At 34.4% G+C, this 27,611-nt stretch overlaps 2 protein-coding genes across 2 annotated transcripts; one reads left to right on the top strand and one right to left on the bottom strand.

Moving 5' to 3' along the window:
* LOC114332847 (uncharacterized) lies at positions 1 to 727 on the bottom strand. Its single transcript, XM_028282625.2, has 2 exons — positions 593 to 727; positions 1 to 545 (listed from the first exon to the last, which is right to left on the bottom strand). Exons 1-2 carry the CDS (start codon positions 618 to 620, stop codon positions 1 to 3), a joined length of 573 nt encoding a protein of 190 aa, XP_028138426.2. The 5' UTR covers positions 621 to 727.
* Positions 691 to 27,611, top strand: LOC114332845 (uncharacterized). Its single transcript, XM_028282624.2, has 3 exons — positions 691 to 1,838; positions 6,815 to 7,195; positions 27,318 to 27,611. Exons 1-3 carry the CDS (start codon positions 788 to 790, stop codon positions 27,542 to 27,544), a joined length of 1,659 nt encoding a protein of 552 aa, XP_028138425.1. The 5' UTR covers positions 691 to 787; the 3' UTR covers positions 27,545 to 27,611.

Genomic DNA, 27,611 nt, shown 5'->3' with positions numbered 1-27,611 from the left:
TCAAAATAAAAATGTATAAAAATACTTTCCTGGTAACAGTACGTCTTCAGGTTTAAGGATCTTCTTAACCTTATACGGAACCTCCACTGCATCAAGATCCACAACTTTGACCACCTTTTCAGACTTTGCGTCACTCAGTTCTGCCTTGCTTTCAGCATGCATAATTTTTGTTAATAACTGCTTTGAGTTTTTAACAAGATCGCTAAGTCGATTCTTCTTTTCGACGGGAGGATGCTTAATCACGGCCTCTTTCTCTATTTCTTGCTCACGCTGCAACTGATCTCCAATTCCTTCAAGTAGTATTTTAGATGATGCTGCGGGAACCCCTTCCATGTATCTTTGTTCCTCTGTTATGACTAGTCCCTGAAATTTGTTAGATAAATTTTCAAATATGTCACCAGAAGTATTCATTTTTTGACGATCTTTGTCCTCTACTATATCCAGGGCATTATCGATGATATCTGAAACCAGCTCTGAAGCTAAAACTGTCGCAAAATTTGATTGGTTTTTGCTGATTTTTTCGTAAGTTTCGTAGTCACCAGTGCCTAAAAAAGCCTTTTTAAAATCTGCGAACAAATATGTTTTAAATTACCTATAATTTCTACAATTTCGCAAGACATTTTTATTTGTCGATTTGTCTGACAACTGTTTGACAATTTTGATATCAAATTTTAATAATTTTGTTTTAAGTTGTCAAAACATATCCTGTCATTAAATTTTATCTTTTATTCAAAATTACAATGGTTATTATCTAAACTAGTCTAAAAATGTCCTATTATTTAACATAATGCAAAATAAATATACCACGAAACCTGATACTGCTATAGAGAAAAACAAACAACTATTACTTGAATTGGAAATGGATGACGAGGTAAAACAAATTATAAATTATCCAGAAAAATACGCCGATACATTTTTGGACGTTACTGTTATAAAACCGGTTAATAACAAGGAGTTCACTAGAGAAAAGAAAGTAATGTCTGGTAATCAAGTAAAGCAGTTCATTACTTCCATGAATTTAAATGAAGATCTACTACCGTCTACTCATGAAGAAAAATGCTCAGGTGATAGTCGTAGAACTTCAAATCAATCTCCACCAAACAGCAGAAAAGTCTACAATTATTGTAATCCCTTAGGAGATCACTTACAAAAGCCACCTTTCAAAGAGACTAGTTTATCAGAAATAGAAAAGGATCAAATTCATCAGGTATATACTACACCCAAAATATATCAGGAACTTCACTCATATTTTGACTGCAAACACCGATCACAACCTGATAGTCAGGAAAAAGAAGATCCTCCTTGCGTTTGCCAGAATTGTGCTATTGTAGGCATTGTAACCGATTCTCAGAAAAAACCTTTTGCTACTGAACCAATAAAATACCCCGAAGAGTTACCGAGCAGAAAAAATAATGCGGAATATTCTAAAAGAAAACATAGTAGAGACGGAGACCATCAGCAGTGTCAGAATTATTTTAAACACCTGACTGACAAAATTCGGACCTTAGAAGAAAGAATAGCTGCGCAGGAACAAAAAGCAGTGCCGAAAGATTACTTTAAGAGAATTGTCACCAAATTGGTGACACATATTAGTAAAGTAGCTGGTAATGGTAGTCAACAAATTAAAATAGAAGCAAGTGTTCCTGCAACTGCTGCCAACAAATCGAAACAGTGTTATGTTAGCACAGTTAATAAATCTAGTGATTTACCTAATCCAAAATTTATTGTCAACCCTGTTTCTGTTCAAAATGAAAACCTTTTAAATGATAAACTACCTCCTACAGACGTACTTTACAGTGACAGTTTACGGAAATGGGGAGAAGATCTTTTAAAACCAGGTAATTTGTAATTATTTTATAATTAATTTGCATATTTTTACTTTACACTTTTCCTTCTTGCTTATGTTTACACCATTTATATTTTAAAATAAGATAAATTGTAAATATATCTAATCATTATTTTTGGAATGTTGCTCTAGCTCTAGCTAATTTTTATTTTCCTAAGTTTTCACCGTACTAAGTACTCACCGGTACTCACCGGAGGGACCGCAGACGTTCGGATACAATTAGCGTCTCTTTGCAAAGACAATGACGTCGACTTTGCAAAGTAACAAGACACTTACACAACACACACACTACACATTACACCTGAGTTAGTGATAAGTTATACAATTACGTGGCTAAAGGTTCTAGTTCTAAACCAAGGCCAGAATCAAAGAGAAAAAAAAGTTTTCGTTTGCGTAGTCCTGTTAACAATACCAGGTACTGGTGTCCAGTTGATCCAAAACAAGGCATAACCCAGACATCCAAATTGAAAGTTATCCTTCACCAACAAATTTTCCTATATGGTCCAGATATTGTTAAGTAAAATGTTACACCATTTCGGTTTGGGGGGAGGGAGGTGGGAAATAAGTCGGTAAATTGGGAGTTTTTTACGTCTTTCGTCAATATTTCTAAAACTATCAGTTTAGTGTGAACAATGATATACAGTGTGTCAATTTTAAAACTTACAACGGGTTATGTCTCTCGAACAAATGTCGATATGGAAAAACGCTTAAAACCATTTCTAGGATAGTAAGGGCGAACTAAAATGACATGAAAGGGAACTCACCCCCATCAACCCCCTGGGTCCCACCCACCACAACCAAAAAAGTTTAAATTGCAAACCCCTACTTGTGATACATCATTGAAAAGGCTATAAAAAGTGCTATCCAATGGTATAAATAATAATTATACAGGGTGTTAACATTAGCCGGCTTAATATGACTTTTGTATTTTTGTAATGCTATCTCCCGGACTATTATTTTGAATGATAAGTGTACGTCGGTACTTTTTTCTCTTAAATAAAAACTTAAGTTGAAAACATCTTTTTTTTTTGGGTTTTGTCAGATTCAATAATTTTTGGTTTATTTGAGACATTTAAATTAATATCATTAGTTTTCACCATTTGTACGATCGGTACTGTCATTCAGCTGTAGTTGTTGTCACGATGTTGTCACAGTATACCTGAAAGCGTGGAAATCATTTTCATATTTGCCTCCCAGAATTAGTGTTATTTACGAGCAGCTCAAATATTTAATGAAAGCTCTAGACGAAGATTTGCTGCACTTCCAATTCCGTCCTATTGAATGGCCACTGAGGTCACCAGACTTACCGCCACCTGACTTTTTTCTATGGCCTTAAATCAGTTGTTTATAAAACTCAACCTGCGTCACTTGGGGAATTGCGAGAAAGAATTACTCAAGCATGTCGCGCTATTACTAGCACAATATTTGCCAAAGTTCGTGCAGAATTTGAAAATAATCTGTATTATTGTTTACGAAACAATGTTTACAAACTTTGAACATTTATTTAATTGACATTTTTAACAAATTTGTAGTTTAACAAAAACCTCATCAAATTTTCCATTTAAGCCAAAGTTTCACAGTTATTGTTTCACCCTGTATAATTATTATCTATATCATTGGATAGCATTTTTTACAGCCTTTTTCAATGATGTATCACAAGTAGGGGTTTGCAATTTAAACTTTTTTGGTTGTGGTGGTTGGGGCCTAGGGGGTTGATGGGGGTGAGTTCTCTTTCATGTCTTTTAGTTCCCCCTTACTATCCTAGAAACGGTTTTAAGCATTTTCCGATATCAGCATTTGTTCGTGAGATATAACCCATTGTAAGTTTTAAAATTGACACACTGTATACAAAACTGTACATTGAATTTTAAACAACAAAGGTCCTATACATATTCTCATAACAGTGATAAAAATAATTATTATTTTTAATGGCATAAGGGTTGGTAGAAGTTCTCGTAGACAAGATTCTTGGAAAAGCTGTTTTCCAATGATTCACAAATGAGCTTTTGTCTCCTTATATCTCCTTATAAATTAAGCCTTTCTTTCTTTTGCGATTTCCTATTATAGCTTACCATCCACCTATAATTTCTTTTAGTGTTTTAATAATTTGTCTTAATAGTCTGGGCTGATTATCGGAGAATAGGCCATTTTTGGGAAAAGTTATTCACCAGCAATTTTATTGCTGGAATCGAATTGTAAGATCCTATATATTAATAATATAGGTATGCAAAGTCCTCAGATAGTGTGCTACTTTTTTTATAAACAAAATGGCGCCCGAAAATCGTGTTTTTTTCAATTATTGCTCTATAACTCCGAAGATTTTAACTTTACAACAAAAACACTCAAATAAAAATTCACCGCGATTAAATTCTGCATAGAGATGTGTTTTTCCGATCTGCTCCGACGAAAATTTTCCTCAGAAAATGCGGGTTTTCCCAACAAAATCTTTAATTTTCAAATAAAGTTTTAGATAAGTAATTATCTACCAATCATTAAATAATTTGGTGACTTAAAACCCTTCTTGGTTTAGATTATAGTTCCAGAAGCTGGTGAAAATTAAACGAATATTTTAGCAACAATTCAATTGTTAATTAATAATTTACGGTCGCAATAATAACCAAAATAATTATGATACACTGATCAAACTTTGAAATCTTATAAATATGAGATGCCTGTTTAATATTTTGTCGACAAAATATAATTTTTTTATTTTTTTGCATAATCTTTAAATGTTTAAAAAAATAGTTATAAACAAATTAACGTTTCTCAAAAAGTTTTTATTTTATTAAAATTTTAAAAAATAGCTAAAATGCGCATTTCAAATATCTTAAAAATGAATGTTGTTCTGAAGCTATTTCCTTGTGGCATTTTTATGATTAATTATTTATATGGGAAATAAGCCACAATTAAAATGAAAAAAAATAATTTTATTGTAAAATAAAAAATAAAATTATTTTTTTCATTTTAATTGTGGCTTATTTCCCATATAAATAATTAATCTTAAAAATGAATGCTTTAAAACTTTTTTGCAACCATTTGCAAAAAAGTTATGAAACAGCAAAATAAACATACGATTACTATGGTGTTTAAAATTTTTTTTTAATTCTTTCAAAGCGTAGAAGTTAGTTTAAAGTACAAGCTAATTATTTACAAAAAATAATGATTACCAGTTTAATGGTTATATTTTAATTAAAGATTATAAATATATTTTTTTGTAATTTACACGCGCGAAAGTAGAGTAATACAGTACTGTAGCTAAAATATTCACTCGGAGGGACGATCGGCCGCGCGACGTACACTTTTAATAAATAATGTATATGCTGCGTGTCTGTCGCTTCGAGTGAACATTTTAGCTCCGACTCTGTATCAGGCCTACTTTTGCGCTAAAAATTACAAAAAAAGTATTTTTAATCTTTAATTAAAATTTAACCATTGCACTAATTTTTGACATTCGTTGTGAGTAATTAGATTGTACCATAGACTCACTTTTAAGCTTTGAAACAATTAAAACAAATTATAAACAACGGAGAAAACGTATATTTACTTTGCTGTTTCATAACTTTTTTGCAAATGGTTGGAAAATTTTTGTAAAGCATTCATTTTCAAGACCTATGAAATACGCATTTTAAGTATTTTTTAAAATTAGAATATAATAAACAATTTCTGAGAAATGTTAATTTGTTTATAACAATTTTTTTTAAACATTTAAAGATTATGCAAAAAATGAAAAAATTATATTTTGTCGACAAAATATTAAATAAGCATCACACATTTATAATCTTTCTAAGTTTGATCAATGTCTCATGATTATTTTGGTTGTTCTTGCGACTGTAAATTGTTAATTAACAATTGAATTGTTGCTAAAATATTCGTTTCATTTTCACCGGCTTCTGAATTTATAATCTATACCAAGAAAGCTTTTATTTCACCAAGCTATATAATTATTGATAAATAATTACTGGCCCAAAAAAATTATTTGAAAATTCGAGATTTGGTTGGGAAAACCCACATTTTCCGAGGAAAATTTTCGTCGGAGCAAATCGGGAAAAACATGCCTCTATGTAGAATTAAATTGGGGTGAATTTTTATTTAAGTATTTTTGGTGTAAAGTTAAAATCTTCGGAGTTATAGAGCAATAATTAAAAAAAGTACAATTTGTCGGCGCCATTTTGTTTATAAAAAAAGTAGCACACTATCTGCGGACTTCGCATACCTATATTAATAATAAATAGGATCTTATAATTTGATTCCAGCAATAAAATTGCTGGTAAATAACCTTTCTTTGTACTTTACTAATTAGACCAGCGTATTATAACTATTTTTTTTTTCAAAATTTAAAGACTATGCAAAAAAAAAGAAAAATTTATATTTTGTCGATAAAATATTAAATAGGCATCTCAACTTTATAATCTTTAAAAGTTTGATCAATGTATCATGATTATTTTGGTTATTATTGCGATCGTAAATTGTTAATTAACAATTGAATTGTTGCTAAAATATTCGTTTAATTTTCACCAGCTTCTGGAATTACAATCTATACCAAGAAAGATTTGATGTCACTAAGTTATGTAATTATTGATTAATAATTACTTACCTAAAACTTTATTTGAAAATTAAAGTTTTTGTTAGGAAAACCCGCATTTTCCGAGAAAAATTTCGTCGGAGCAAATCGTGAAAAACATATCTCTATGCAGAATTTAATTGCGGTGAATTTTTATTTGGGTGTTTTTGTTGTAAAGTTAAAATCTTCGAAGTTATAGAGCAAAAATTGAAAAAAATATGATTTGTCGACGCCATTTTGTTTATAAAAAAAGTAGCACACTATCTGCGGACTTTGCATACCTATATTATTAATATATAGGATCTTATAATTCGATTCCAGCAATAAAATTGTTGGTAAATAACTTTTCCATGAATTTTGCTAATTAGCCCAGAGTATAATGTCTCTTACATTTTTTCCTTTTTCAGGTATTGACTTAAAAAATAAGATAATATCTGTTATGGAAGTGACTTTAAATAACTTAAAGAAATCCAAAGAAAAGCCAAAAGATGAAGAGTTAAAACATTTTATTAACGATTTTTCGAATAATCTCTACAAAACCGTTAATGAAGGAAAGATACATGGAAAAAAGCAACGGTTACATTATGACCATACAGATTTAACCGAACGAAATATAAGAGCAAATAATGCCAGTAAAAATACAGAAAAGGTGGATGAGCCTTTAAGCGTTACTTACATCAATTCACAGATTCTAAAATGGCAAGAGACCCAAACTACATTTAAGTTTGATTCGTCTGACAAAGAATCTGTTAAAAGTATGCTTGAAATTAAGAAAACACCTGATATTCGTAAGTATTTAAGTTAAGTGTATTTTTCTCTTTATTGTACAGTTTTTTTTTAAATGCATCTTCAAACCTATTTAGTTTGGACCAATATAATAAATAATATTGGGTTATTGAATTAAAACAAAATTATCAAAATTCCACAAAATATATAAATAAACAAATCTACAATAAATTGTTTCGCTAAAAGTCTTTAGAATTTTCAAGACTTTCAGCGAAACATTTGTAGATTTGTTTAATGTTGTCATTTTATTTTTTGGAATTTTGTGTTACTTCAATTATGAACAGATGGCTTTTTGTGTAGGGGTTTCAACCATACACATAGTACTGAATCAATTAATATATTAATCATATACATTTATAAATTATAAATAAACTACAATGATGATCAAACAATTATTTTTAAAGCTTAAATTCAAAACTTCAAATAAAACTTGGAACACTCAAAAAATAAAAGTAAAAAGTAATTATAAGTACCTACATAGTTAAACGATTACAAAATTTAGTTATTATGAAAATCCTAAAACATAATAATAATCTCGCCCTACATAAAACATAATCTCGCCCTACATTTTGTACAACTCATTGCTGTTTGTCATTTGCAACAGTTACGGGATCATCCTTTGGTTGTAAAAGTTGGAAAGTGTCCGAAAAGATCTTTTCTGACATCTTCCCCAGGTATATTCTGGACGTGACTACGAATCTTGTTTTTCGGTGTCATCGATAATGCTATCACCCCCAGATGGATGACGTCACTAGTATTATGCCAAAAAATCGTAATTTAAAAATAAAAATCAATCTCTTTCGGGAATTTCTAATAATATTGTTTATTTAGATAATAATGAATTTGTGCGTTACTTTATAGACGCACTGTATATACCTAATATATAAAAAATAGAATTCAATACATAATATGAAAACATACTGTATTCAAAAAATATTGACGGGACATGCTACATAATATACCAAATGTTTTTATCACTTTTCTGTTAATCCTCTAATGGGCAAAGTAGCTAATAAGAAACAGTTAGTATTTGTCCGTATACCGGGTAATGTATCCAAAAAGATACTCATTCAATTTTCATCAGTACCTGCCATTGTATATTCAAGGATACTATCTAAATTGCCGCTAACCTGGCAATTTATTTTCAGAGATACTACTTTTCAAACTGATCCTATCTGTTTGTTTATAAAAAAATCCTGAATATTATTTTATACGATGGTTTGTTGCAGGCCTAATTATCTAGAATTATAGTTTACCAATTCATATAATAGTTCAAAACATTTAAAAAATGAATTTACTTTCCGAATGACACAAAGTAACACCTTCTTTGAAAGCCATTTTGAGCACGCTTACATAAAACGCTCTCTCATTGGTGGAAATCTCTGTGTATGACATTCAAATTAATTTATTGGTTAGGCGAATGCTTTATGGAGAGGGTACGTTTAAAATCTCGCGGCAACTTTACGTATATATAGAGAAATTAATTTGAATAAATAACGTATCCTGGAGTACACACCGCCAAGTTAAGGGTTGACCACGAAAAGTAGGTAAAATAAAAAACAATCTCTTAAAATCGGTTTATATTGATGGCTTCTCTAGTTAAATACTCTGATATATTCAAACTGAAAGGGTAGTGTTATAGCCTTAACATATGTATTTCTTTATCGACAAAACATAATTCAGTCGTACATTGACTTTATCAAAAAATTTAAGTTTTGTTACATGTCTTAAATGTAAATTTTGATTACCTTATAAATCAGACAGTTTCCTTTATTTTAAGCAACAACATTTACATTTATCGGTATAAAAAACAATTTCAACCAAATCTTTATAGATCTGTTTTTTTATTCGCACTAAAAGCGTTTATAATAGCCACGCCTAAAATATTTTATTGTTTTCGAATTTAAAAAATGATAATGTCATAAAAAGATCGTAAAAACTGACAAATACCTTAATTTACAAAAAAACGTTTTTGTAAGAAAAGTTTTTCCCACCTAATAATGCCATCTTCCTCATTTAAAACAGTTAAAAAAATTGACAATTACTTTAAAAAGCTAATGTCTGTTTTTTTTGTAAACATACTATCTAGTTTTGTTTTTTTTTTTATTTGAATTAACATGTCTCGACTACGAGGTCATACGAGGTTCCCACTCGCTAGTTACGTAGCATATATCTCGCCAATCATATCGCCCCCTCAGTTGATACATACATATTTATATATTTTTCCCCTCAGTCGGTATGGAGGGTGGAATATCTAAATTACGTGTAAATAATAAACTGTCTGGCAGCTTTGAAATCAACAGTGGACTCAACCAGGTTGATGCGTTATCTCCACTACTTTTTACCTTGTAATAAAAACAGAACTGCTATCGCTTCAAGGTACCAAGCTAGGACTGGCATACGCAGATAACATTGATCTCGTTGGAGACTTGATCCTATCCATAAAAGACATTTTCAACAAGGTGTAAGGAGCAACAAGTGAAGTAGGGCTGAAGATTAATGAAGAGAAATATATTATGTGTATAAATAGAACGACACGAAGGGACAAGATAGGACCCAATGTAACGGTCAACACTTTAAATTTCAAAAAGTTCCTACAACGTTTTAAGTATCTGGGGACCATAATTACAGCTGACAACGATGTTACTGAAGAAATAAAAGACAGACCCCATTTGGAAAATCGCTGTCTACTCTCACTGGATAAGCTTACAAAATCAAAAAATCTTACAAAAAGTTCCAAGATCAAAATCTATAAATCCATCGTCAGACCTTTACTAACATATGGATGCGAAACGTGGACCAATCACCAAAGCAAACAAAGAAAAGCTCAGACGTATTGAACAAAAAATACTTCACGGTATTAACACAAACCGGTATAGGATCGGAACTAATATTGAATTAAAAGCACTCTAAAATTACACCGATATTGTCCAACAAATTAAATAGCAGCGATAAAATGGGCAGGCCACGTGCACAGAGTTCATAACGAGAGACTTGTAAGACTGGTATGGGAGGAGATTCCTACAGGCAAAAGACCACTCGGACGTCCCAGAATGCGATGGAGAGATAACATCCAAGCAGATCTCCGAAAAATGAATATCCCATTTGACCCTAGGTTGATGGAAGACCGAAATAAATTGGAAAAAATTTGTACAGTCAGCCAGGACCTACCCAGGGTTGTAGCGTTACGTGATGGTGATGATATTTCTCACCAGTTAACGCAACACTCTTATCCAAAGAAAAACCAAAAGATGAAGAGTTAAACACTTTATTAACGATTTTTCAAATAATATGTACAAGACCGTTAATAAAAATATCTGGAAAAAACAACGGTTATACTATGACCACACAGATTTAACCGAACGAAATATAAGAGCTAATCATGCCAGTAACAAATCAGAAAACGTGGATGAAAATTTTAGCGTTATTTACATCAATTCACAAATTTTAAAATGGCAAGAGACCAAAACTACATTTAAGTTTGACTCTTCTGACAAAGAATCTGTTAAAAGTATGATTGAAATTAAAAAAAAAACACCTGATATTCGTAAGTTTAACGGATTTTTCTCTTCCCTAAGCAAATATTTTTTTCAAAGGACCCCGCAGCACTCCTTATGGAAAAGTAAACCCGGTAAAATTTACGAAAGTTCGGTCAATGATAGTTCTCAGTGTGTAGATTAAAAAAATCCATGGGACCTAGTAATCTAAGAGCTAGAGGCGAGAAATCATCGTCATAAGTAATATGGAGTTTGGCATGTGAAATGTGTCTATTGTATGTTGATAATTATGACCCCTTTCAGGCTGACACCTCAGTGGATACAGGGAGTAGCAATAAGGGATGAAAGGGGAAAGTTAACGCAGTCATTAAAGGTTTTCACCTCCTATTTTGTTAAACCTCCATCGATTTACATGAAAATTGGTGAGTAGTTAGAGCATACCTTAAGAAATAAAACTGATATGGTACCAACGTGCGCTTTTACCCTGGGGGTGGATGCCACCCCTTCTCAGAGGTGAGAACTATTTTATTAAAAATAACCCCACTAATCGATAGAGGGATAAATTTTAAGCAAAATTTATTACCTCTAATTATTAAAATAAATCAATACTTTTTGAGTTAGTAAAGATCAAAGATTTGAATTTTTCGTGAAATAAATGCATGATGTAAAGCGGTTTTTCGTAAATAATTCAAAAACTGTAAGTTTTATCAAAATAGTTATGATTACCAAAATTGAAGATAATAAAAAATAAAAGAGATTTGTTATTCGAAAAACCTTTGAGAATTAATAAAAAGTGAGTTATAGGTGATAGGAATATATATTTTTTTCGGCTAGTACCCAAATCTATGTATTCAAGCTCAAATAACGGGAAAACGGTGCATTTTATAAAATATATTTACTGACACTTGTCAAAGTACTTGGAAATATGTATCAAATGAGCTCCCGGAAAAGTTGATACCATTAAACATTATGCTACAAACATTTTTCAAAATTTAAGCTCCAAAAATTTGGAGCTTAATTATTGTATTATTTATATAAGTTTTTATATAAAATAAAATAAAATAAAAATAAAAATAAAAACGTTTATTGCCCTAATAAAATGTACATGTCACAATCTTAAGATATTTCATTTCTTCTAGATGTTCCGCAGTTGCACCATCTCCTTTGTTCTTCATCCTCTCGGTGTTGGTTCTTCTCTTGTTGTGTCCTGGACGTCTTCTTCTGTAGGTACTTTATTTGGCTCTGTACCTACTTTCCTGACCGGTTTGCAACCACCTGGCTATTGTCTGATCATATGGTCGATCAGACGATGTGTTTCACGAAACATCCTCTGGGCCCTGTTATTTTCGAGGATGTTCCTGGTCTTTAGGAGTCTTCTTGTGGCCTGGTTGAAGAAGTACTGGGTCCTTTTCTCGGCCACCTCCCTCAGTGGTGTGTACTGGAGCCTTTCTTGGATGGTTGCATTTGTCACCCGGACCTGCCATGCTGTACCGTCGATTATCCTGTAGCATGACGTTTCTGTTGCTTCTAGCTTCTTCCAGTTGCTGTTGGCGGTTGAACTCCATATTGGGACTGCATAAAGCATAGTCGACCTGACATATGCTTGGTAGAGCTGGATTTTCTTCTTCTTAGATAGTGGTGATGACCTGAAAATGTAAGGCAGAATTAGTTTTTTACTGACTGTGGCTCTCTTCTTAATTTGCTTTGTATGCAGATTGCAGTTCATTTTTCTGTCTAGGTGGACTCCTAGGTACTTCACTGATGGCGTGGCTGGTATAACGTTTCCTCTCATCGTTAGTTCTGCCGCTGGTGGGTTGGGTTGCTGCGTAAAGATGGTGAACTGTGTCTTCTGCGTGTTTATCTTGATTTTCCATTTATCCGTGAATTCTGCAATCCTCTCTAGGTGGCCTTCTAATGTTTGGATGATTCTTCTGTCCTGTTTGCCTGAAGTGTAGATTGCCGTGTCATCTGCATACAAAGCTGTACTGGTTCTTGCATCTGTTGGTAAGTCCGAAACAAAAATGTTATACAAAATGGGAGACAAAATACTGCCTTGTGGCATCCCTTCTTGAATTTGTTGTATCCTGGACATCTTTTTGTCAGCTGTAACATGAAAAGTTCTATTAGTTAAATATGTGTCACAAATATTAACTATATAATGTGGTAATCTAGCCTTGTCCATCTTGAAGATGAGTGCTTTCTTCCAGACCGTGTCATATGCCTTTTCTATGTCCAGTATTGCCATCCCTGTTTTCTGTTGAACCTGATTTTGGTGTCGCTGACAACTCTTGCGAGTTGTAGTTCACAGTTTCTTCCTTTTCTGAATCCGAATTGGTCTTCTTGGATGATGTTTCTTCTTTCAGCGTGTTTGATGAGCCTCTTGAATATGATTTTCTCTAGGATTTTTCCCAAGGGTTCCAGCAGTGAGATTGGTCTGTAGCTTTCTGGTCTTCTTCCATCTTTTCTTGGCTTCAGGAGAGGTATCGTCTTTGCATGTTTCCAGTTGTTTGGGAAATGAGCTTTCTCAAGGCAATACCTGAAAATGTAGTACAGTTGTACTATCATTTTCTTCGGTAGTTCCTTGAGGACGATGTTGTGGATGTATTCCTGTCCTGGAGCTCTGGATCCTTTGAGTTTCTTGATGATCCTGCGGACTTCTGAGGGGTGTAGATGGTCTTCTTCTTCTATCACGAATTGATTTATTTCTGAAATCCTGTTGTAGGCCCTGTTTACTTCGTCTATGGTCTGTTGGTCCGACATGTGTTGATTTTGCCTGTGTGTGGCTTCCAGTTTTCTTGCAATTGCGTCTGCTTTTCTTTGGGCCTCGTAGTGTGTTCCTTCCTCATCCGTGATAGGTGGCATTTTCTGTTTCCTCTTTTTCTGGCCTTCATCATTTTCTTGAGAGTTGTTTGTTTCTAATGAATCTTGATTTTCCGTTATTTTTGTCCCACCTCTATTCGAGGTTGACCTGATATTCTTGGCTGCTTGCTTCACTAAATCTTTTCTCAGATTAGGAAGGTTATTGTTTCTAGGGGTGCTAGAAACTTTGATGATTCTGCAACGTCTTTTCGACGTTCCAAACGCTGGTCCTTAAGAAAGACTATTTCATTAGTGTTTTTCACGGATTTCTCCGAGACCTGAATTTTTTCTAAGTCCAAAAATTCCAAACTGCTCAGTCTACCGTCCGACCAGTTTGATATACTCAAGAACTTGTCCACAACAGGAGCTGAAAGTTAGAGTCGTAAGTCCCCCTCGAAGGGCCTCTAACTTCCAGCATGCAAGAGGCTACTCAATTCACCCCCGGCCTGTTGGGTCCTCGGACTGAGATATCGAGGATACTAACTAACTACATTGTTTTGATTTGCTTGTCTTGATAATGTTAAGAAGAAATGCATACAATGTGATTCCCCGTTTAGGATTTTGTCCTCTTCAGGGTTTGTGGTGAATGTTTAGTGTTGGCAGCAAAAGCAAACAGTCCGAAAAACACACTGGGGCAAGCACCATGTCCTGGTGTTCTTGGGTCCTTGGTTATGCCGGACGGTGGTGTCCAGAGGGCTAAGAAGACAACAGAGAAGAAAGTTTGATGGATTGTTGTTGGTTCCATAGACATTTACGTGTACTGTCCGTGCTTTGCTCTCGACCAGTCTCCCTAGAAACCATTGTACAACGACAGGCGAACCTGCGTCCCTCGTCGGCGGTCAGGAGGTGGCTTTGAGCGCAGCGTGGACAGTGAGCGTTCGAGTGGAGAAAATAGTTGCGGCTATTTTCTTGGGACGAACAGGTATAATTGTGCAATGAAGTTGGGAAACCGCAAAAAACCAACTTCTCCCTGTTCGGGGTAGGGAAGAGGAAATGTTATAGGTGGGTACGGTAGGCTAACGGGGTAGCCTCAAGGATGTTTTCGTACTCTACCGGGAGTTCGTCAATGCATGTTTGCATTAGAGCGGACGGTACGTGAATCTTTTTGCGTTTGGGCTTTCGGTAGAGTACGTGGCCGGAAGATGAACAGGAACATTTGAGAGATTCTTGTGTGTCGGAAGGGGGGCCGTTGATTACTTTGATTGTGAAGTTCCTGTTCAGAGAGTTTATTCTCTCGGTGATTTTGGGGATGTTCGAGATGTTATGGATTTCGTTTGAGGGATATCGCCAGTGCTCATAGTTACATCTACGCAAGACTCTGCGCTCTGTCCTCAACAACCTCTCTTGTTTTTGTCTAGAGCAAAGAGAGTAGATACATGACTTGTACTCCATGACGGGTCGAATAAAGGTCTTGTAAGTGTGAATGAGAGTCTTCTTGTGTGTCTTGCCAATTTTTCCAGAGAGAGCGTTGAGAAGTCTGGCCCTGTTCCTTACCCTGTCTAAAGTTACCTTTAGATCTGCGTCCCAGTTGAGAGTCCTGGTAAACAGTACTCCCAAATAGTTCACAGTCGGGCTAACGACAAGCCTTTCTCCCAACAAACTCAGAGGATATTGGTCGTCTTCATTGCGAATGATTCTATGTGACACAGAAGGGGCGCGAAACACAATTGTTGTTGTTTTGTTCGCGTTGAGCGTGACTCTCCACTTACAACACCATTCGCCGACGCCGTCCAACAGAGCCTGGGCTCTTCTGAAGAGGAGTCTTGGGTTGTATCGAGAGGTAGTTGAGAGCAGAGTCGTGTCGTCTGCATAGAGAAACAGCCGAGTACCTGGGATATTTTGGTTAGTGATATCGCTGTTGTAGATGATGTACAACAGCGGCGCTAGGACTGAACCCTGGGGAACTCCAGCTTGTGGAGTGAAGGGGGTGGACTTTTGATCGCATATTTTCACTCTGACAGTAAAGAGTGGTGGCATTTATTTGCCGAAAGAAGGTACGTTTGTTACAAAGATCTTTTGGGAGATCTTTGATTAGATACTCGGACAGTGTGGGATCGTTTATGGCGTTGATGACGTTTTGATTTCTGACTTGGGTTTTGGGGCGTGGATTGGCTGCGGCATTGGCGTAAGACATTTGTCTTATTTGTCTTCTTTGGAAGACGAAATCGTTCGGTTCAGGATTGTTTTCAGTGCTGATGGTTGCTTGTGGTTGAGAAGAGGGTTGCTGTTGAGAAGATTGTTGTTTCGATTGTTTGGGTGCTTGTTTTGACGGTTGAGTTGGGACTTTTGGTATGGCACCGTGAATATTCCGAGCGCTCTGTCGCTGAGGACCAGCCTGTGCTGGTGTTCTTAGAGGCGGAAAATCGTTAGCATATCGCTGCAGAAGGGGGTTGGAGGCGTCGTCCTGCTCGATGCGAAGGTAGGCCTCGCGATACTTGTTGCGGACGATTTCCATCTCCGCGCTAAGCGTCTCGAGGTCTAGCTCCGCCGTGAGCCGGTTGTAACCTCTGGATGGGGGTACAGTGCCTTCCTGATGTAAGGAAGAGAACTGGTTGGCAGTAGTGGTGGCTGTAGTGGTGGTGGTGGTGGTGGCAACGCTTGTCGAGGTCGTCGTCCGAGGACGAAGCGACCGGGTGGAGCTGACTGACCTTACAGAAGAAGGCATTACAAATGGGTGAGGATGCAAGTCGAGCGATCGGAGGGCACCTCAGCCTCAAGGTGTTCTGGGGGGTAAACCCCAGGGATAAAGGTGGCTTGTCCACCCCTCCGTGCTTTTCCGGCGTAAGACAGTGACTATAATTACCTGATGGGTGCAGTTTACCCTGCTGCTGGTGGGTCCCTCGTTGAAAGCCTTTTTCGCAGTTAGTTTGGCCCCCTTACTCGCACTTGTTCTTGTAACCGTATGTGAACACTAGGTAGAGTTCGGGGCGAGCGAACTCGCTCGAGCCCAGGGCCAGAGTATTCCTCTGAAACCCAGTAATCCGTCTACCTTTTTGGTTTACACGGCCAAGCGTCGTTGGTTTTTCACGCTGGTTCCAAACTAATAGCTTAGGGCTAACCGTGCGCCGCTTCTTCAGCACTTGGTGCTCTCAGGCTTCTCGCTGTTCGTCGGTAAGAGTGGGGTGTGCTAGCAGTGACCTTACTCTTCGACGTCCGGGACGAGAATAATATCGAGGATTGGAACCGCCAGCTTTTACAGAACCGTCGACTGTGACGTGCACGACAGCTGGGAATTCCAAATCCTCGACGGGTGGAGCTTCTGACTCGCGTCAGAAGAGAGAAGGCGGGGCGATGCACATCGAGAGCATAGGCCTCGATGACAAACTTAGAAAATTTCGAGCGTCAGTTCTCTCTGAGACAGAGTCGAGTGACAGGGTTAGAATGTTCAGCCTAGTACGTGTTGCCAGTACGAGTCGTCACAGTCTAATATAAGTTTTTAAAATTGTTTTAAGACATTTATATAAAATATAGCAAAATGGTATTTGAATATTACGTCAAATGTGCCCATTATTGGACACCCTCAGTTTCTGTACATATTCAGTTTATACAGGGGCGGTTCTAGACCAAAAAAAGTGGGGGGCAAGGGAACACAACCGGTGAATAAATAAGATAACGTGCCTTTTTAACGAAAATTATAGTACAAAAGTACTGTAAAAACTGAAGGGGGGGGAGGCAGCTGCCCCCTGCCCCTGGCTAGAACCGCCACTAAGTTTATATCGATAGAAAAAATTCAATTAAATATCGAAATAATATAAAAACAATATTTTAGTAACATACATTTAATTAATAATAATATGTTCTTTTTATCATTCGTAACTTCACGCATGTGCTCCTAAAATGACGGATTGATGATATTTGATCAATATTTCCTACCGTCAATTAAAGACTATGAAGGATCTACAAGAGTTAACAAAGAAGCCGATCGCGTTTTCTGTATATCAGGACCCAATCAAAAGAGACGAGTCGATTTTATTAAAGAGTTAAGAAATAACAAATTCAAAGAGGCTTTGGTTCGATTTTTTTTTTATTTATTGGGCTGATAACGAAATAGCACCTTTTCTGCAAGGTAAAATAATATATGTTAATTTTGTTGAGTGTCACAAATTTTTCGTTAGTAAAAATGGAGAAGTGCAGAAAGACGAAGCTCCATATTTTAGTTGTCCAGCTCATGAGGAGGCAGACACTAAAATAATATACCACGTATGTCAACTACAGAAAGATGACAATGTAATCATAAAGTGCTCAGATACAGATATTCTGGTTATTATGTTAAGTAATATGCATCACTTGAACAGTAATTTACACATTTGGATACAGTCTGGAACCGCAGGAAAAAAACGTTATATTGATATCTGTAAAATTTACGAACATTTTGGAGATTCAATATGCAAAGCTTTAGCCGGTTTCCACGCTCTAACTGGCTGTGACTATAATCCATGTTTTCATAGAAAGGAAAAAAAACCATTCAATATTATGAAATCATTTGAGCAATATAAGGAAGCATTTTATGCTCTTGGAGATATCGATTTTGACGAAGAGACGATTTTTGAAATTCTAGAAGCATATATTTGTCACATATACGGTACAGGGATTACAAAAAGAATTCTCCAAAGAAAAGTCAATGACATACGGCTTACAATATTTAATCGTCGATATAAGCTAAAAGACGTAAATGAACCATTTTTTTAAAAAATCTGAAAAATTTTGATGCATCAACAATCTGAGCTATATCAACATCTTTTACGAGCACGATACAGGTATTTGGTTGAACGCCTGTAAAAAAATCCAACAGATCTGGTTATTGAACAAAATGGTTGGGAACTTGCTGAAGATAACAAATATAAATTCAAATGGTTTGAAGGGCCTCAAATGCCAGAGATTGTTAGAGATTACTTTTGAGAATGAAACAGACGATGAGATGGATGATGAGCAAGCTGATGATGACATTCATTATAGCGAAAGTGATGAAAATAATTATGATAGCGATTTTAGTGAATGTGACAGCGAAAGTGAAAAATAAATAGTATTTTCAACGAAAATTTTGATTTCGTTTATAAATTCGCAAAGTCCGGTCGTTCGTTCCTGCGTTGCCACCCCTGCAATATCTGGAGCTTATGTACCGATGTCAATGTAGTTTTGTCTCCTGAATCCAAATCTGAAAACGGCATTTAGATATCTCAAACCATCTTCGAGATAACCGACCTCAAAGACAAGTTGCATCTCGGGACAGCAATTTATGATTTTTTAGCAATTTTAGATAGCGAGATAATTCTACAATGGAGACACTGTACGTAAAAATGTTAATGAAAATTTCATATTATTTCAAAAATATATTACTTCATATAAACTGTAAAAAAATTGAAATATCAAATAAATAAATATTACTTATTAATTTTAATGTAAGTAATGTTAAATGGCAGGTTACAAATTTTTGGTGCTGTCTACCCAATGATTTATGTATTATGTATATTATATTGTATAATATACAGTGTGTCTACTTAAGTTGGACACATATATTACGGGACACTTTTTTATTTTTAATTTTACGAAATAAAGTTAAAATTCATAAAATGTTCTGCATCGTCTAAAACCTACGATTCAATCATCAGATAGCAAATTTTACTTATATTAGAGGAGGTATTTTAAAAAATATGAATTTCGCTCAAGATTAAAGTACCTTTTTTTCACACTGTTGTAAATTATTGTTACTACGAAAAATGGTTTGGAATTAAAAACTGTGTTCTAATATATGCAATAGTTGTTATTATTATAATTAAATAATTAATAATTATTATAATAATGTAACTATTATCTACATTCTTCTAATAAAAAGAAAATGTTTAATTTTTTTCTCAAATTAGAGATACCTACCAATCATCATTTTCATTTATAACTCTTTTATTATTAATTTTACGAACAAAAATTATTCTTCATAAAAAGATCTGCACGGTCTAAAATCCAAGATGCAATCATAAACATAAGATTATATAAAATTGTATCGATTTTAGTCGGTGTGTAAAAAATATGAATTTCGCTCAAGAAATTCGCTCAGAAAAGTGCCTTTATAGCTCAGAATATTTAAATAGTAGGATATAATTGCACATTAAACATAATTTTTAATTCTAAACAACTTTTCATAATAGCAATTTTCCATATTCGAAATTTAAATACATAAAAAACAAAGTTTTCGTTATAATAATGCTCGCATTTTTAACTTGTTTAAAATATTTAAATTGTAATAAAACGAACTTGATATAAATTATAATCCTAACTTCATTCCCGAAATTCCATTAAAAACTATTCTGTTAACAAATTTCAAAATAAATATATAAATAGCGTATGTTTTAATTTTTACTTTTTCCTAAAAACTCGAAAGGGTTCTCTTATTTTCATCATCACTTGCTTAGCTTTGATGTTATAAACTTCATCTGGAGCTCACTTGATAGGTATTCTTGAGCACTTTGACAAGTGTTCGGTAAATATATTTTATAAAATGCACCGTTTTCCCGTTATTTGAGCTTGAATACTTAGATTTGGGTACTAGCCGAAAAAATATATATTCCATCACCTATAACTCACTTTTTGTTAATTCTCAAAGGTTTTTCGAATACGAAATCTCTTTTATTTTTTATTATCTTCAATTTTGGTAATTATAACTATTTTGATAAAACTTACAGTTTTTGAATTATTCACGAAAAACCGCTTTACATCATGCATTTATTTCACCAAAAATTCAAATTTTGATCTTTAGTAACTCAAAAAGTATTGATTTATTTTAATAATTAGAAGTAACAAATTTTGCTTAAAATTTGTCTCTCTATCGATTAGTGGGGTTATTTTTATTAAAATAGTTCTCACCCCCGAGAAGGGGTGGCATCCACCCCCAGGGTAAAAGCGCACGTTGGCACCATATTAGTTTTGTTTCTTGAGTTATGCTCTAACTACTCACCAATTTTCATGCAAATCGATGGAGGTATAACAAAATAGAAGGTGAAAACATTTAATGACTGCACCAACTTTCCCCTTTCATCCCTTATTGCTACTTCCTGTATCCACTGAGGTGTCAGCCTGAAAGGGGTCATAATTATCAATATACAATAGACACATTTCACATGCCAAACTCCATATTACTTATGACGATGATTTCTCGCCTCTAGCTCTCCGTCTATAGGTCTGAAAAGATATTATTCTGAAGCTGCAGCTTTCTGAAGTTGTTGGATTCAGGTGTTCAGTGTAGGTAAGGGGATCTAATTTACAGTCAAGTGAACGAAACTATTATTGTAAGAAAAAGACTCATTTCCTTCATGCATATACAGGGTGTTTGGTAAAGAATGGGCCATAGCTTAACCTTAGATTCCTGAGGAGGTTAAAATAGGTCGATTTAAGGTAACTTACCTTAGTGCAAAAGTTGATAATAACCGATATACAGGGTGTCAAAGTTAAAGTTTTATTTTATTTATTTTTGAATATTTCCTGGCAGGCATGGGACAACTACACAAAATTTGGTGTGTGATGCTGGTATTGTACAATCTACTAAATTATGTTAAAAAAACTTTTTGGCTACCACCAGAGGCGTACGACGGGGTAACATGAACGATTCTACGCCACTGGCGGAATTTCTATTTTATAACATTTTTTTGATTCTGCAATACTTTCTCTGTAAAAAACATACTCTTCAGTTGTAACGATTAAGCCATTAGTTTTCGAGGCATTTGAAGCTGAAAACGAAGGAGCATAATACATTAATCAAAATAAGTGTGCCTTTTCATTTTTAACTTCAATTATTTCGAAAACTAATGATTTTATGGTTACGAATGAAGAGTCTATTATTTGCATAGAAAGTATTAGAGAATCTAACAATTATGCTAAAATAGCTGTTTCATCAGTGGCGTAAAATTTGGGAAGGGTCAACCATTCACTTTCCCCTGTCGTACGCCTCTGGTAGTAGCCACAAACGGTTATTTAAGATGATACAGTAGCGATCAACAGGTAGCAAAAACGCGTTCCAAGATTGCGGCTGTAATTTTGAATATTTTTCGAGAAATTTGGCACACGTATTCGTAATATAATAAAGAATGGCGGTACAGAGCCCAATTTGAAAAATATATTAATATGTGGAAATTACTCTGTAATTAAATACAATATAAAAAAACGAGCCTATACCGCCATTAAGAAGGACAAAAAAATACACTTTCTTCAAATAAACTTTTTTATCCGATGCCTAGATTTTGTGTCATTTTGGAACTACTAATAAAATAAAAAATTTTAGTAGTTCCAAAATGACACAAAATCTAGGCATCGGATAAAAAAGTTTATTTGAAGAAAGTGTACTTTTTTGTTCTTATTAATGGCGGTACAGGCTCGTTTTTTTAATATTGTATTTAATTACAGAGTGATTTCCACATATTAATATATTTTTCAAATTGGGCTCTTACCGCCATTCTTTATTATATTACGAATACGTTTGCCAAATATCTCGAAAAAATATTCAAAGTTACAGCCGCAATCTTGGAACGCGTTTTCGCTACCTGTTGATAGCTACTGTTTCCTCGTGCCTACACTTTCTGCTAAGTATCACACGGATATGTCAAATTATTTTAAAGTATTCTTTTTTTTTAATAATTTATTCTTTATTTAAAAATTTAAGAATTATGTGTGCCCGGTTCTATAAAACTATTTAACATATCCTTATGGTATTTGGCAGAAAGTGTAGGTACTGTACACGCTACTAAATTATGTTAAATATTCGTTTGTAGTTAACACCAGAGGCGTACGACAGGAGAAAGTGTATGGTTGACCCTTCCCAAATTCTGCGTCACCGATGAAACTGATATTTTAACATAATTTTTAGATTCTCCAATACTTTCTACACAAATAATATACTCTTCGTTCGTAACGATAAAGTCATTAGGTTTTGAGATATTTGAAGTTAAAAAAGAAAAGGCACACTTATTTTGATTAATGTATTATGGTCCCTCGTTTTTAGCTTCAAATATTTCAAAAACTAATGGCTTTATCGTTACGAATGAAAAGAATGTTATTTAAAGAGAAAATATTACAGAATAAAAAAATTGCACTAAAATAGCAATTCCGCCAGTGGCGTAGAATTTGGGAAGGGTCAACCATTCACGTTCCCCTGTCGTACGCCTCTGGTGGTAGCCAAAAACGTTTGTTTAACATAATTTAGTAGGGTGTACAGTACCAGCACCACTTACCAAATTTCGTGTTGTTGTCCCATGCCTGTCAGGAAATATTCAAAAATAAATAAAATAAAAGATTAACTTTGACACCCTGTATTTCAATTATTATCAACTTTTGTACAAACGTAAGTTAGCTTAAATCGACCTATTTTAACCTCTCTATGCTATATGGCCCATATTGAGCCCTCTCTATTAAGCTATGGCCCATTCGTTACCAAACACCCTGTATACTTATGCATATGATAACAAAATATGGATATCCACAAGGAAGAATTTCCTGTAGCTGGCTGTATGCCATTAATTACAACTAAATTTAATAAAACATTTTTGTCCTGGTAAAAGGTATCATCATCATCATCAGCCCATAGTCGTCCACTGCTGAACATAGACCTCCTCGAAAAACTTCCATTCAGATCTATCCTGCGCTGCTGCAATCCAGTTGGTACAAATCCTCTTTATGTCGTCAGTCCATCTTGTGGGTGGTCTTCCCGGGTTTCGTCTATCCGCTCTCGGTCTTCATTCCAAGATTTTTTTGGTCCACCTATCATCTCTCATTCTAGCGACGTGTCCTGCCCACTTCCATTTAATTTTGGCTATGTGTTTTATTATGTCTTCTACACCACTTCTTCTACGAATTTCTTCGTTTCTTACCCTATCTCTTAACGTTATGCCCAACAATGATCTTTCCATTCTACGTTGCGTCACTTGTAGTTTTCGTGCAGATGTCCTTGTTAGGGTAAGTGTCTCTGCGCCATATGTAAGAACAGGCAGGACACATTGATTAAAGGCTCTTCTTTTTAAGCTGATAGGTATATCACCTTTAAAAATATCACGTAGTCTTCCATATGCTGCCCATCCCAGAGTTATTCTTCTTAGCAGCTCAGCAGTTTGATTGTCTCCGCTAATTTTTACCGTATGTCCAAGGTATATGTAGCTGTCAAAAACTTCAATTTCGACGTCTTCTACCTTTAAAGGATAGCTCGGAACTAAATTCGTCATCATTTTGGTCTTTTGGTAATTAATATTTAGACCTACTTTACGTGCTGCATCGCGGAGTTCATTCAACATATCATTGGCAGTTTTTAGGTCATCTGAAATCAGAACAATATCATCTGCGAATCGTAGATGACAGCATCTCACCATCGATATTTATACCTTTATTTTCCCATTCCAGTGATTTCAAAGCATGTTCAAGTACCGTAATGAACAGCTTAGGCGACATAGTATCTCCCTGTCGAATATCTCTCCTGATATATATCTTATTGGTAGGACCGTGCAGATTTATAGTTGTTGTAGCATTTCTGTATATATTTTCTATAATATTGGTGTACCTATGATCAATTCGACACTCTTACAATGCCTTAAGTAGTGCGGGTAGTTTGATAATATCAAACGCTTTATGGAAGTCCATAAACGTTAGAACTAGAGGTTTATTGTATTCAATTGATTTTTCCATCAAGACTTTGATGCACTGTAGGTGGTCATTTGTACCGTAGTTGGGGCGAAAATCAGCCTGTTCTTTTGGTTGGTACAACTCAAATTTTGCTTCCAATCGATTGGTTATTATTCTGGTGTACAGTTTGTATAAATAGTTGAGTAGAGAAATTGGCCTCTAATTCTCTAGGTTCATGTTGTCACCCTTTTTATGCATAAGAATTGTAATTGAGTTATTCCAAGCTATAGGAATTTTTTGACTATACAAGCAGAGATTGAAGAAGTCTTGTATTTTTTTCAGAAGAGAAGTTCCGCCAAGTTTTATAGCTTCTGTAACTATTCCATCATCTCCCGGAGCCTTGTTGTTTTTCATTTTTTGGAGTGCATATTTTGTCTCATCTTGAGTAATTTCTGGAATATCCTCAGATCCCTGGTTTTGTAAAATGTATATTAGTTTAAAAAGCCCCTAGATGACTACAAACATTGAAGCAAAACATTTTCGCTCTGTAACAAGAGCATCATCAGTGTTACAAGAACATGGTGAGCCACCCAAAAATACAAAGATAAAAACCTTTTACAAATAGACTAAAAGTCATATATGTAAAAACATAGTAAAATCCAAAGGATGGTTATAAATCCTATGGATATGGCCTTAGGACAACATATGACTCTTACACGTGGTAAGTTGTTACCTAGTAACCCATACACAACAAAAGCACAAACTTGGAGAAGATCCATGATGGACGAGATAAGAGGTTAAGAAAAGTCCTGGAATGAGGTGAAGGCCTTAGCTCAAAATAGATCCCGATGGCGCGTTTTCAAGAGTTCAAGAACATTATAATATATAAATAACTCGTTAATTGACATTATTTAAAATAGTTAAGTTGTATATCATTGTGCAAAAAATAAAGTTATTAATATTTATAAATTACTGCAAAAATGAGGGTTTTTTGCAATTATATTCGTCAACGATTTATGTATTTTAATATACATATTATAAAATTAAAGAACTTTTTAACATCTACAACATTTATTTAAAACATTTTTCTCTTAAATACATAAAAAAAGTATTTTGGTCAAAAACCTGATTTTTTCATTCTTTATAACGGTTACAAAAAAAGAAAAGAAATTTGAGAGGATTTTATATGTCGTGTTTAGGAGTGAAATTCCTTTATAATTCGAGCATTTTGTTTTGTCCCTTTTTTGTGGATGGGCACTATGATGTTTTAATATCGTCGATTTAAAACTGCTTTCACTTGATCTTGATCTGCAAGAATTTTATATTTTATACGCGTCCCACTCGCTCGTGCGTTTCTCACTCCACAGAGCTGTGGGTCTTCTCTGGTTTGTTTGGATTAACGAAGACACATAAATTGTATGTTATATGATTGTATGTTACGAAATAATTCTATATGTCAATACAACTAAAACATCCAGATGCGTGCGAAATTAAAAATATGAAATTTTCAAAAAATGTATTCAAAAGCTTTTTTAGAGATTCAGACAAATAATAATTATTTAAAAAAGTATTTGTTTATCACTTAAATTATTTAGATCGTTTTTGTTTAGCTATGTAAATAAATACAACACTTAATACATGTAGAATATATAAATATTTTTTTCTTATCACTGAATACATATTATTTTATTTTCTATTCTCTCTTGGTGTTATTTCTTTAAGTGAATAGCAGGGGGTCTTTTTAAAATTAAAAAACATGACAAGGAGTCTAAGAGAGAAACAAGTTTGGGAACCTCTGATCTAGATGACTGTGGTTTTTCTTTAACAAGGTAGTGCAACATATCATACAATTGATTTATTGGTGAGCATATCGTTTCGCATTTTACATCTATGAATTAGTCTCCAAGATGACACGATTAAACACCGCTGGACTATTTTCCGTGGGGTTGGGTGAAATCGGTAGTCAACGCCGATAAACCATAGATTTTCAAAAAAAAAATAAACACGGCAAACAATTTTCTTCCAAATAAAGACAAATTCCATGTCAATTAATACAAAACTACCTTCAGAAAACACCCTATATTGCTTAGTTTATTGCAAATAAGAAATAAACATTGAGGGTCTTTTTCATTCGCATTTTTTCTTATATTATAATTAGTATGTAAAGGGGTGTGCTCACTACGGAGAGCAATGGATTGTATCCTCGCTCTGACCCTTGCTCTTACATAGCGATCTAAACTATATTATCGATCGCTATATAAAATAACTACATTATTTTAAATGCGAGAATTCACGAATATAACGAATATAAATACAAGGGAGCAAGGGTCGGAGCGAGGATACAATCCATTGCTCTCCGTAGTGAGCACAACTTAACTAAGAAATTCTGTATTTGTACTCCTTTATTTGCCTGGAAGTACACACAAACCCGATGTCAAATATTGCGAGTTTTCTCATTTTGCTGATGAAAAGTCTGGTAGACTGAACCAAAAAAGTACGTAAATATAATGAAAAAAACATTGATTCAAAAACGGGGAGCATTAATTTTCGTCCAAAGATCAGTATCATTGGTCCAATGTAAGTAGATACATTAACTAATGCTCAAAAACATTAATTTCTATGAATTAGTACGTACACTCAATGTACTTTCTAGCTAAGAATCAATGTATCGGTACATTGAATCAATGTATCGGTACATTGAATCAATGGATCGGTACATTGAATCAATGTATCGGTACATTAATTCTTGGCTAGAAAGTACATTGAATGAACGTAATATTTCATAGAAGTTAATGTTTTTTAGCATTAGTTAATGTATCTACTTACATTGGACCAATGATACTGATCTTTGGACGAAAATTAATGCTCCCCGTTTTTGAATCAATGTCTTTTTCATTATATTTACGTACTTTTTTGGTTCAGTGAAGAATTAGCTGTAGGTCTTCACGGAATTATCATTAGTTATCCGTTATCCCTCATCTGCCGTTTAAAATCTTGAAAACCCTGTATAACGTTTTTACGTAAAATTGATGATTTTTTTCCAGATAGACTGGTGTATTAATTTTCCCTTTTTTTACACCCAGTGTAATTTTTTAAACTTTATAATATTTTTACACCTAAAAATTTTATTAAAAATAAATGAATTATTCATACGAATAATATAAATAATTTTTAGATAAACTAGAATTTTATAAGACTATAAAAAATACCAAAGAAGAGGATAAAGTAAGACTCTGGCGAAGTATTTGGAATCAAGCGAGTAGAAACGGCCATCGTAAAACCAATAAAGTAACTGTTCAAATACCAGATAAGAAGACCCCTAAAAGCCGTACAGTAGAAGTCGAATATACTTTAGGAGAGTTAGAGTACTTATTAGTAGGAAATAAAGTTGGAAGGAAATAGTTCGAGATGTATGTGGTATTTTGCAAACTTCGTCTGTCATTCAAGAAATAAAAGTCAATTGATACTT

The sequence above is a fragment of the Diabrotica virgifera genome, chromosome 5 (assembly GCF_917563875.1).
Source record: "Diabrotica virgifera virgifera chromosome 5, PGI_DIABVI_V3a".
NCBI lineage: Eukaryota > Metazoa > Arthropoda > Insecta > Coleoptera > Chrysomelidae > Diabrotica > Diabrotica virgifera.
Note: the sequence above shows the minus strand (reverse complement) of the source record. Positions and strands in the feature narration are given on the sequence as shown.

Coding starts and splice junctions, on each gene's coding strand:
- LOC114332847 (XM_028282625.2), bottom strand. CDS start 620: ATGTCTTGCGAAATTGTAGAAATTATAG. Junction 546..592: donor CGAAATTGTAGAAATTATAG/GTAATTTAAAAC, acceptor AGGCTTTTTTAG/GCACTGGTGACTACGAAACT.
- LOC114332845 (XM_028282624.2), top strand. CDS start 788: ATGCAAAATAAATATACCACGAAACCTGATACTGCTATAGAGAAAAAC. Junction 1,839..6,814: donor AGAAGATCTTTTAAAACCAG/GTAATTTGTAAT, acceptor TTCCTTTTTCAG/GTATTGACTTAAAAAATAAG. Junction 7,196..27,317: donor TAAGAAAACACCTGATATTC/GTAAGTATTTAA, acceptor AATAATTTTTAG/ATAAACTAGAATTTTATAAG.